General features: G+C 36.3%; 1 protein-coding gene across 1 annotated transcript in view; it reads left to right on the forward strand.

Moving 5' to 3' along the window:
• The window catches only part of LOC144979013 (solute carrier family 35 member E1 homolog), a 55,497-nt gene that overhangs the window by 11,218 nt on the left and 31,509 nt on the right, over window positions 1–12,770 (forward strand). The window contains exons 2-3 of the mRNA XM_078925632.1: window positions 11,368–11,720; window positions 12,665–12,735. Of these exons, the coding sequence (XP_078781758.1) occupies window positions 11,399–11,720; window positions 12,665–12,735 (393 nt within the window). The 5' untranslated portion in view covers window positions 11,368–11,398. The remainder of the gene's footprint in view (window positions 1–11,367; window positions 11,721–12,664; window positions 12,736–12,770) is intronic.

Raw genomic sequence — 12,770 nt, forward strand, 5'->3', positions numbered from 1 at the left:
CTTCCAGAGTTTTTTTTTTAGCGATGGGCAAGCACTTGAACTTCGAATAAAGAGAATAACGACTGTTCGAATTCGAATTAACCATGAATATTTTATATAGAAAAAGAAGAAAATAATTCATTACATCGTATTTTCTTCGATTTAAAAGAAATTTGGTTAATCAGATTTCGAATTATCTGGACTGGACTGTATGACGTTAGTCTAGCCACACTGGCGCCAAATGTCAAGAGTAGCACAAGACACATGGTGGCCATGGATGAGAAGATGATCGAAAGGGAAGGGGATGGAGCAAATGGGTGTAAATATTTATGTACCTTTTAGCTGTAGCATGATAGTACATTTGGCGATTTTATAAGTTTTATAAACCTGTCTTTTTATTTTCTTCCTTTTTGATTTTTTTGTTTTGTTTTTGTTTGATTGTTCTGAATTTGTTAATAGTATTCAATACAACTTGTGTCTTATTATAAAACAATTAAAAAAAAATAATTCATCAATTCTCTCTCTCTCTCTCTCTCTCTCTCTCTCTCTCTCTCTCTCTCTCTCTCTCTCTCTCTCTCTCTCTCTCTCTCTCTCTCTCTCTTTCTTTCTCTCTCATATCCATATTTCTCTCTCAGCCACCCTTCAATCTTCATATTATGTTTATAGATATCATTTGGTAAAAGAGAGATTATAAGTTAGGCTGATCAATTTAAGAAACGATTGTTTAAAGGCTAATTTAAATTTGATTTGTTGATGGAAAATGTTTTGCAATTAATTAAAGATTCCTATTTATAAGCTGCATCATCACAAGGTTGCAATAATACAGACACTAACCGGGTTTGTTATGTAAAAACAAATACCTCCTGGCCTTTTGACCAAAAGTTTATCATAATCACTTGATATAGTGGGCAACATTATAGGCCTCTAAAATGTTAAATTGGAAATGACAATTCATTAAATTATATTTGCAAAAGGTCATGATGTGTCTAATGATCAGAAGTGCTTTAGGACTAATAATATATTAAATAACTGTGAAGAGCTATGTTATATTTGCATTAGATTTGGGTTTGACTGATGGACCGGTAGATTTTCCTCCTTTTGGACAAATTTTCATTATCATCACTGGGGGACCTGTGCTTGTGTCAGGATGAAACAGATAATCTCAAAATAAGTATACTGATAGCGTGTTCTTCCTTTTTCTTGGGTACTTTAATTGTAATTCTAGAACTTTTTACTTGATCCCATTTTCTTCCTTTTCACTGGCGCTGCTATGACCTTACATTTGTTGCAAGCGCTGTGAAACCCTTAAAAACAAACAAATACCTTTCTCTGTCATGAACGAATTATAGGTTTTTAGGAAAATTAATCGCAACTATTTGCAAAATTTTTGCAAATTTTTTTGCAAATTTTGCTGTTTTTAGCTTGCAAAATTTGGGGTTTTTTTTTTGGGAAAAAAACCGCCATGTCAGCACACTACCCAAGCAGATATAATATAAGAATATAAAGATAAATTCTATGGCAGCAAATAAAAGATAGTTTATATAGGTTCTGCTTTCAGTTTATGTGATGTAGTGTATTTATACTGGCTTTGATTGATCGTTAGACAATGTCCAGAGTTCGAATCCCTGATAAACACCTTCACCCTGCAACTGGCTTTTTACACAAATCTAATGAATAATTCAGAAGTCCCCTTAGTGCCATATGTGGTTGTCTATGTCCAAAGTTATTGGTATTGGTACTGTACAGCACCACTGATTAAGAATGTCAAGCAATGGTGAGGGTGATCATAGACTAAATGGGTGACAATTATTACAAAACTTGCTCTGTGTGTCCTTGGATGAGGTTCATACACTTTTGTAAATAAGAGCCTGGCCATAGGCAGCATGCGATAGACTTTATAAAAGTGTTTGAGCAAAATCTATGCCTAACAGATGACTTATGCTGTATGAGATAAGAATAAGGTTTGATATGGCCTGTTGAGGGGAAAAAGCGGAACGTGTAGCACATCGAGCAAGGTGAATTCATGGGACTGTGCTATATAATTGTGTAGAATACAAAAAATGTATTTCAATCTCCGTTTTTTAAATAGAATTTCTAATTGTTTTTTTTTTTTTCATATTATATTTTATGTGTACTGTATTATCCATCAGAAGAAAAGGCATTGTTAACTATGGCAAATTAAATTGTGAGCCATAATATGTACATAGCATTATCAAAATGTTTGTTATCATCATCATCATTATATGTTAATTTATTATTATTATTAATTTTGTTATTATTATCAATTTGACGATTATTGATTTTACTTTAATGTATAATCCTGGAAATTAGTCCTCAATATTATTAAGGTCAAAATTTTGTTCTGCTAAAAAAAGACATCATTTATGGATCCACTAAACAGTCTGTCAAACTCTTCCTCTTTGTGTTATAATTTTCAAGTTAAGCCAGGAGAGAGAGAGAGAGAGAGAGAGAGAGAGAGAGAGAGAGAGAGAGAGAGAGAGAGAGAGAGAGAGAGAGAGAGAGAGAGAGAGAGAGGGAGGGAGGGAGGGAGGGAGGGAGGGAGAGTATCTGACACTATTTATAAATCTATGGGTTGAAGTTGAATTGATGCAGTCTGAGCAGTGGATCCAAAATGTTAAGAAAGTAATCGATATATAGTATTGCCGGTTAGTACCCAAAAGAGGACAGTTAAGAGTAAAAAGTTTATCCCGATACCTTACCTCTTTCTGTAATCGAATACCCTTGAATCGCACGTGTCTTCATAAATTTAAAAATTCGCAAAACAAAAAAAATTTAAACATCGGCATTGACTATCCGGGATTATCAGCTCAATTCCGGGATGTTGATTCGGGATAATCCCAGAAAATCCAGAATGTATGGCAGGTCTGCTGTAGGTGCACTGTAAGGTTATGTAGAAGGCGTTATAATGCCTGCATCTAGCATGGTCTGTATTCCTTTTCTATCTTTTTGTTTCCTTAGAAAGAGGGACTGGATAGGGCTTGCATCGAATAGGAGTATGGTCAAGAAAGATTAATTTCACTTCCTCTAAGTCTGTGTGTTAGTAAAGCAGGTCTTGTGACGGCTGACTAGGTCCCGCAGTTGTTCTTTTCACTCCAGGTCGAGATCTGAATCGATGTCTACATTGCTGTGCCTCTCTGACTCAGTAATAGGCTGGTCTGGGGAGAAGGTTTCATTACTTTCCACCTCCTCAGCTACCAGTAAGGACATCAAGGTAGATTGTGCATCTCTCTCAAAATACCTTTTCAGTAAATTGATGTGATAGGTCTTATGTTTTCCTTTCACATTTAGTCATTTAGACAGTTCGTTCTGGACAGCGTCTTGTGATAGTGTATGGACCTGCCATGCAATTTGTAATTTGTTATCTCTAGAGGGTAGTATCAGTAAGGCTTTGTCTCCGACTTGTAATTTTCGCTCCCGTGTGTGTTTGTTGTAGTTTCAAGCTTGTATTGCCTGAGCCCACTTCAAAGTTGCAGTTGCAATTTTCCAGCTGTGTTGAAGGTACGGTATCTTAAACATATTTCGATGCATTTTGCTCCTTTTCGTCAAGATTTTCGTCGGTCCAGTAGCTTTTCAGTGCGTCCAGTGGTCCTGCTAATGGTCTCTCAAATATAAGAGTGGCCGGAAAGTATCCTTTTCTTTCCTGTGGACTGTCTCTGTAGGCATATAGGACGGGTGTGACGTAGTCATCCCATTTATCGGGCTGGTCACTGACAAGTTTTTTTATCTTTTGAATCAATGTTCGGTTTAGTCTCTCACATTGTCCATTGTTTTGGGGATGAGAAACAGAGGTGGTCATATGGTGGATCCGTAGCAAATGATATACTTCCTTCATAATTTCCCACAGAGCTGAGATCCGTTGTCAGAAAGTATCTGTTAAGGAATTCCTATCCTAGAAAATATCTTCATCGAGCTGTCGACTACTGTTTGTGTGTCTATCTGTCTGAGTGGCCCATCCACTGCACACGCCGATCAAGATCAGTAAGATTCTGTTTCTTTTCCGTGACATAGGCAGTGATGCCAGAACTCTGGTTTCACTGGAAAACTCTGGTCTGGAGCAAAAAATTCCGGGCTACGGGCAACTTCCGTCAAATTCTGGTGAGTTCACCAAGGATACCCCCACCCCACCCCTTACAACCACCACATCGTCATCACTATCACGAGTACTACAACCACCATAACCACATCATCACTACCACAACTACTACAACCACCACCACTACATCATCATCACTACCATTACTTACTACAACTACCACCACCACCACATCATCATCATTACCACTACTACAACCACTACCACTACATCATCATCACTAGCACTACTATTACAACCATCACTACCACTACTACTGCAACCACCACCACCACATCATCATAACTACCACTACTACTGCAACCACCACCACCGCATCATCATCACTACCTCTACTACTACAACCACCATCACTACATCATCACTACCACTACTACTGCAACCACCACCACCACATAACCATCTCTACCACCACTACTACTACTAATACTACTACCATACTACTACTACTACTACTACTACTACTACTACTACTACTACTACTACTACTACTACTACTACTACTACTACTACTACTACTACTACTACCTCATCATCTGAACTAACACTACTTCAACATCCACCACCAAATCATTATCACTATAAGTACAGCTACAACCACCAGCACATCATCACTGCCACTACTACTACAACTACCACAACCACATCATTATCACTACAACTACTACTACTACTACTACTACTACTACTACTACTACTACTACTACTACTACTACTACTACTACTACTACTACTACTACTACTACTACTACCACAACCACCACTACTACATCATCATCATCATCACGACCACTACTACTAGAACAACCACATCATCATTATTACCACTTCTACCACAACCACCACCACATCATCATCACTATCACCACGACTACTACTACTACAACCACCACCACCACCACATCATCACTACCACTACTTCTACTACAACCACCTCAACATCATCACCACTAGCACTACTACGGCAACCACCACCACCACATCATCATCACTACCAGTTCTACTACAACGACCATCACCACCTCATCATCATCACTGCCACCACTACTACAACCACCACCACATCATCATCATCGCTATCACTACTACTAAAATAACCATCACCACCTCATCTACTACTACTACTACTACTACTACTACTACTACTACTACTACTACTACTACTACTACTACTACTACTACTACTACTACTACTACTACTACTACTACTACAACCACCACCACCACCACATCATCACTACCACTACAACCACCACCACCACATCATCATCACAACCACAACAACTACAACCACCACCACCACCACATCTTCCTCATCATTACCACTACTGCTACAACCACCACCACCAGCAACACATCATCATTACTACCACTACTACTACAACTACAACACCACCAGCACCACAGCATCATCATTACTACGACTACTACAACCACCACCACAATATCTTCATCTCTACCACTACTACTACAACCACCACCACCACCGCATCATAATCACTACCACTACTACCACAACTACAACCACCACCACTACCACATCATCATCACTACCACTACTACAACTGCAACCATCACCAGCACCACTACCACCACATAGTCATCACTACCACTGCGACTACAACAACCACTATCACATCATCATCATCACTGCCACTACTACAACAACTACCAACACCACATCATCCTCACTCCACCAGTACTACAGTCACTACCATTAGGTTTTAGAGCTTTACTTCAATTGAAATAAGGAAACTTTGGGATTGTATTTGGCATTGTTTATATTATCGTAATATAATTCTAATCAGTTATCTATTTAGAACTATACAATATGTTAACACAATGCCAAATACCATCCCAATTCCCTTTTCTTGTGTACAGAAATTCCTCTTTCGGCATTGAAATTCCTACGAGTGGTGCCTGAAATTCCTGTGAGCCAAATTTAAAGTTGGCATCTCTGCATAGGCAAGGGTCCTATGATGTCAATACTGATGCCTTGAAAAGGTGTGCTGATTATCGGGGTTTCTCCAAGGCGTGCAGATATTGTGTAAGAGCGATTTGACTTTGTTTGACAGCTATGACATGACTTGACTTAGCGCTTAATATCTATATCGCATCCAGGCCAATAATAATGGTAAGATGTGCGTTGAATTGTGGCTCCAATTCCCATGTGTTCAGAGAAGGCGATGTGTCCAATCTACATGACTTGAGTCCAGTACTGGTTTGTCAACACTAATTGATGTCAGCCTTCAGTGGTGACCCGGTACAATAGTTTTTTAAAACAATAAAGTCGCCTCACTGAGGAGGGTCTGCAGTCTGTTTCAACTTTTTAAAGCAGTATTGTAATGTTGGGTCATTGTTTTGAGCGTCTTTCATTTCTCCAGGCACTGGATTTGTAGTCAGGTTTGTCTCCTCATTTTGTTTATGCTGAGATCTTGCGATAACAGGACAGGCTTGGATTGGCGCTGCGGGTGCCGCGATGAAGACATATTGAGCTCTGATAATTATTGGGTAGTCCTTCATCACTGTGGTTTCCTATGTCTTAAAGGGTGGTGCATGATTCGCCATTCACGATAACTGGTCCAGTTGTAGAGTTGAGTAAGGCATTGGGGTAGCTCCAGTTTCCGATTTATCTAGTTTGCATGGTAATCTCCCGCAGGTCGCTATTTTAGTTTTAGTCCAGCAATCCGCCGTGCTGTGGGTTGTTGTCTTGCAATGAGAGCAGTATTTTGATTTGTAATGTATGGCAGGTTGTGGTCTATGTGTTGGCTTGTTTTTGCCATTTCCAGTAACTTCGGGTATCGCAGGTCTTGCATTTTCATTCTTCGTCAGATCTCGACTCTACCTTGCTTTCCTCTTGGTCCTCACAATACCAATCGGCATACATTGTGACATCTTTTAAGGTTGTAGCTCCATTTTGTCTTACAAAATTGCGCACTTCTGATGGTCCAGGGTTTGTTCTAGCAAGATAAGATGAGTGAGTCCATCACAGTCTTCTCAAAATTGTGACATTTGTAGCCATCTTTGAAGTAAGAATCTATGTCGATCCGTCAGTTGAGCATATGTTTCATACTTTTGGTTTGCTTCTTGGCTGATCGGAAGCGGTTCTTGTATGAAGTGGCGTTGACTTCAAAGTGACGGAAAAGGGTCTCTTTTATTTGTGTATATGATTCCCGTGCCGAAGGTGTCAGTAAGCTGTATAGCTGGTATGCTTTTTCCTTTGAGTAAAGTTGACAATTTTAACGCCCATTTGTCTGGGGTTAGATTGTAGTTTGCTGCCATCCGTTCAAAGCGGTGTATGTATTCATCCAATGGCCTTCTTTTTCGTTGATTGGATCCATGTGGAAGTTTAGCCTGGGGTCAATCGTGGGTGTGGTACTGGAAGGTGAACTGTCAGGTGACGACAGGGTAGTTGGCAGTGCTCTAGTTCTTGTCACCATCTCAAACTCTTTTTTGTTTGTTTTTCTCTCATTGCATTTCCAGTTCATGTGTGCACATTTGTAGCTCATGTGCGCGCATTTTTAGTTCATAGTCACGTTTCTTTTCCTCCTCTTCCCTTCTCCTTTCTTCTTTTTTCTCTTCTCTTCTAATTTCTTCTCATTTCCTCTCTTACTTTTCTCTGGCATCCACTCCAATTCTTCCTGTATGAACTGATTTATTTCCATTTGATCTGTCAATTCCCCTTTCTTCTGCCAGAACATGTAGTTCTCTGCGCAGTTTCCAATTGTGGAATTAGTTTGATTATTTATATATATGGCGGAAAACAGACTTGACCTGAAATCATCTACTTTGACAGGCCCATATTTGTCAATTTTCATCTTTTATCTACAATATATGAGGATTCAGAATTTGTGTAGGTCAATCAATGGTGACCCTGATTTACATGGAAATGCAAAATGAAAAGAAATGTTAACAATGTGAAGTGACAAATGACTCAAAATACATGTCACAGGTCCACTTGTTTCAAATAAATAACAAACAGAATATTTTTTGTACTTTGTGTTGAAACTAACTTTATTACACAACAAGGGGGACAATTACATGAGACAAATAACGAAAATATATTTTTTGGTAATATTTTAAACTTTCATTTCAACTTTGAAAAAAGAAATGGGTCCTTGGTTTCAATTGTGTTTTCAAAACGGGTGACAACAACCCAGGAATATATGTCAATATACCAAACACACACTCTGCTATGCACATATGCATAAATAAATTTTCCCGTCATTCCTTGGGGGAACTGCACGGTGAAACTCCCTCTTTTCCAGTACCTGGTATAAAAGCAATATATAAAGGCATAGTTGATGACAAGAACACTGCTTTCAACATATTTGACTTCCACTGCTTTAAACATATTTGATTACTCTGTTGAGAAAATAAGGCTTATAATTGCGCATAAGAAAGGCGTTCTTAAGAACAACTACTCACACTAACAACTGTTGTTTGCTACATCTCAGAGGTTCAAGTGTAAGGATATGAAATAATTGAATGGGTGTTGGATGTACCACTTTGTCCGGGAATTTGATGGAATTTTCCACGAATAAGTGAGGGCATGTCCTGCATCTGCAACGTCCACAAGGCTCCATCTTACGTTGATTACCGGCCATAACCATCGTAAAGCGGCTCCTTACTAGTATGTCTCTCAAATTGCAGTCCCGTCTGTAGGTGATTAGCGGCGGTTTGTTGAATATATCCCTCGTTTCTACATGCTCCTGAAGAATTTGATGGTAGTTAGTTAAAAAAAATTGTATGACTTCCTTGTTGTGTGGATGATTAGTGATGACTAGGATAGGTCTGTCTGTTTTGCTGTCACTGTTGTCAACTGGTTTCATGGCAGCTTCCCTGAGATGTTTTGGATTTTGTACAACCGCTTGCTTTAATATGAATTCAGGATAATGGCGGTTGCGGAAAAGGTCAAGCATTTTATCCTTCTCTATTTAAGTATGCATTCTTATGGATAAATATGTAAGTAATAATTACAAAAGGCTAAGCCTGTCACCCTGTAATAAGCCTGGGTGTAAATTATCATAAAGTCCTTTTTTACAAAATAACCGAAAGATACTATTTGCTTTATCTCAATATGTAAGGCTTGTAATGGGCTGGATAATTACACGATAAAGGTGCATTCAATACATTCAATAATTATAACTAACTGGCAATATTAAATATGCATGTAATAATGATAACATCACAATAATAACAGATTTACAACATCAATTGAATTGAGTAACTTAGTGAAGAAGATGAATTTGATTGCCTTTTATGTAATGTGATGAGGTATTCAAATTATAATTACGAGTAACTGTTTAAACTTGTAAGTTAATTACTACCACAGATTATACAAGCCCCCAATTATATTTACTATCAAAATGATTGGATAAAATTGCAGATTATTAGTATAATCCTGGATGAAGCCCTCAATATTGTCGCGTCATGTAGGAGAAGTGGCAAGGAAGTAGAGACAAATAGCAGTTAGAGTTAGATCGTTTTTCCCAAAGACATTAGTGCCTCTTTTACCTGTTATAGTTGGGTTAAAGTTCCTGACAACTCGATAGATAATAATAATAATTTTAAAAATATTTTTAAAAAAAGAAATGGATAGTAGAAGTAGTGGTAGATTGTAGCACATTATTTAGGGATAGATTAGGTTCAGAAAGTAAATATTAATCCCTGTTAAATCAGAAATAATTTAATACAACTACAACTGCGGAGAAACTGAGTGTTGAAGTGATAATTTGTTGTTTTAATCCTTGAATTTAAACAAAAATCACATTGAAAACTTCTTGAATTTCAAAATGGAATTGCTGTAGAAACCCTGTAATATTGTGGTCATAATTGAATGTTGCGATAAATTAGTTTAGATTGAGAAAGTATGGATTGGTAGCCCCCTCCCCCCTCCCTATTAAAAGAAAACTTAAAAAAAAAAAATTCCCTTCATTTTGTCTTTCCTTGGTGAAGTAAAGGAAAGAAAGAAAAAAAAACCCGACAAGATATCCAATGCGGTGATCTAGTTGCTGGGCTAATAATCGATTTTAACTCACTCTTGCTACTTTTCAAAATTTGAAAAAAATGTATTAAAATGAGCATGGACATGGATAGTTTTATTCAACTATCATTAACATGCAAAAACTAAAAACATTAGCTTTCATACTACACCTATAATTTGTCTCATAAAAATGTAATAAAAAGGCATGGGGTAAAAGTAACCTGGGTAAACTACGGTGTAGTCGTTGTTTGGGTTGAGTGAGTTCCTACCATTTTAAAAATTAGATATAGGGGTCTTTTGTAAAGAAGTGCTCTCAGCCAAGTCACGCAATCTTACCCTTACTTAATGTAAGATAATTTAAAAGTTCAAGTAGAAACGTCTGATTTTTTTCTAATGGTGCACAAGCCAGTGCATCGTTTAGTTATGCTAACTTCTTTGCCTTTGTATGGCACATTAGGTCATCGTAACCCAATAGAATTTTCCAGGGTTAATGAAAAAAAAAAAGGGTCAAATTTTTTACTAATACAAATCTCAATACCTTCTGGAAATTTTGACCATGTATAACGTGATTATGGCAATAATGTTCACATTGATGTACTGAACTCATTTGCTCTAGATTTAGTTCCCTTATTACAAAACCTTATTTCTGCTTATGCTTAATTAATACTGTGACACTTTGAGATAATTTGTAAATTAAAATTTCAACTTGTAACACTCTGCAGTATAACTTGATTCTGCTCCAAAGTGATATCTTACTGTTATCACCAAGCAGTACTGAACTCAATCAAATAACTAATAATACTTTTATTGCTCTTTTTGTGAGAATGGTTAGCGTTGCCGTTAAAACCATGTAATTGATGGTTAGCATTATGTTACCTTTTTCCTACCCACTTCATGCCAGTGGCCTCTATTTGTAGTCTCTACTATTCCTTGATTATGGTTGTCGTTCTTACCTGACCCGTTGTCAGTTGGAATATATATGATCTGAAATGATAGAAATTATTCTTATTTAACATAAAAGGTCTTTCTTTCAAGTTTTGAATTTATTGTAACTTAGCTTTAAAATCAATTAAAACAAGACTGTAATTGTGTAAAGTACATAGAGCATCATTAATTTATGTTATAATTTTCTTCTTATAAGGGAATGTAATGATGTAAAACTCCTGAATTTAATTGGTAATCTCGCTTTACTAATGTAGGAAATATGATTTTAAAATGCCAAAATTATTGGAAATTATAACTCATATTAATTTTTAAAATTATATTGTTGTATTTTTTTTATCCTCAGGATCTGGAGTGGATTAGAATACAAAAGTGCCATGGATGGGAAAGCTTATCTAGATTTTATGAAGATAGTACTGATATGTATACTTTGGTATCTATGCAGTACAAGTGATAATATTCTGGGCAAGGTGGTGCTTTCGAATTTTGCTTATCCAATGACCATGACAATGGTTCACCTGACAACTGCTGCTGTATGTTTGGGACCAGTCAAACGATTCATGGGGGTGCCCAGTGGAACTGCTTTAGAAAAGAGAACCATTTACATGTTTATCATCCCTCTCGCCCTTGGAAAATTTGTCTCTTCTGTTTCATCATATATTAGTATATTAAAAGTGTCTGTGTCATATGCACATACAGGTAATCAAGATTTACAAGATTCTAGAAGTTTTCTTGTGTTAAAAAACGAAAATAAGTTTCTTATTGTTTTCAAGTAGTAATGAGAGTAAAAAGATGCTTAATGTCGCTGTTATCTTTGAAATTTTTACACTAAGAAATGATAGTGAAAATGAAATTACAACTTTTTCCCCCTATTACAAAAGCTGTAACCTAACCATAATTGCCTATTTGGACAGTAAAGATTATTATTATTATTATTATTATTATTATTATTATTATATTATTATTATTATTATTATTATTATTATTATTATTATTATTATTATTATTATTATTATTATTATTATTATTAATTATAATAAAGATGTTGATTTTGGAGAGACATAAGTGATTCAAAAAAATTGATAATAAGTAAATGAAATAAATTAACATAAATTATAAATATAACACAGAGAACATTCTCAATGTGATTCATTTGTTGTAGAGGCTTCTGCTTTTCGCAGAATCAATCCCCATAATTGGCTTACATCCCATAATTCTGCTTCCAAGGCAAAAATTCCGCGTTTCAAAAGTGGGAAATTAAAAATCATATCTAGTCAAAACATGACAGTGAATATGACTGATCAGAATCACAGACAAAAATGTACTGTTCTTTATCATTTTTTATGGATTTCAAACATTTACGCATTTTATATTGTATCATTTGAGTACTTTTGTATTGTCTATTATTATTACATTATCTTCAACAAAGCATGTCATTGTCAATTACAGTAAGTTGATTCCACTTTTTGGTCTCAAATTCAGCTTTTGTTGTAATTTGTTTCCTCTTTGGGCTATTAGGGGTAGGAGCCTCCTTTTGTTGATTGTTTTCATTAATTGCAGCATGATAGCTTCTCTCTATATTGTTTGATGAGTATTGTCACCTACTTACTATTGACATGTTAATTTTTGATTTTATATTTCAGTGAAAGCAACTTTACCTATGTTTACTGTATTGTTATCAAGACTTATATTGGGTGAAAAGCAAATCTTTACTGTGAGTATGTCTCAATATCTCCATTTGCAAAAAAA

Source organism: Berghia stephanieae, chromosome 1, assembly GCF_034508935.2.
Source record: "Berghia stephanieae isolate SIO BIC M18660-M18661 chromosome 1, UCSD_Bste_1.3, whole genome shotgun sequence".
Classification (NCBI taxonomy): domain Eukaryota; kingdom Metazoa; phylum Mollusca; class Gastropoda; order Nudibranchia; family Aeolidiidae; genus Berghia; species Berghia stephanieae.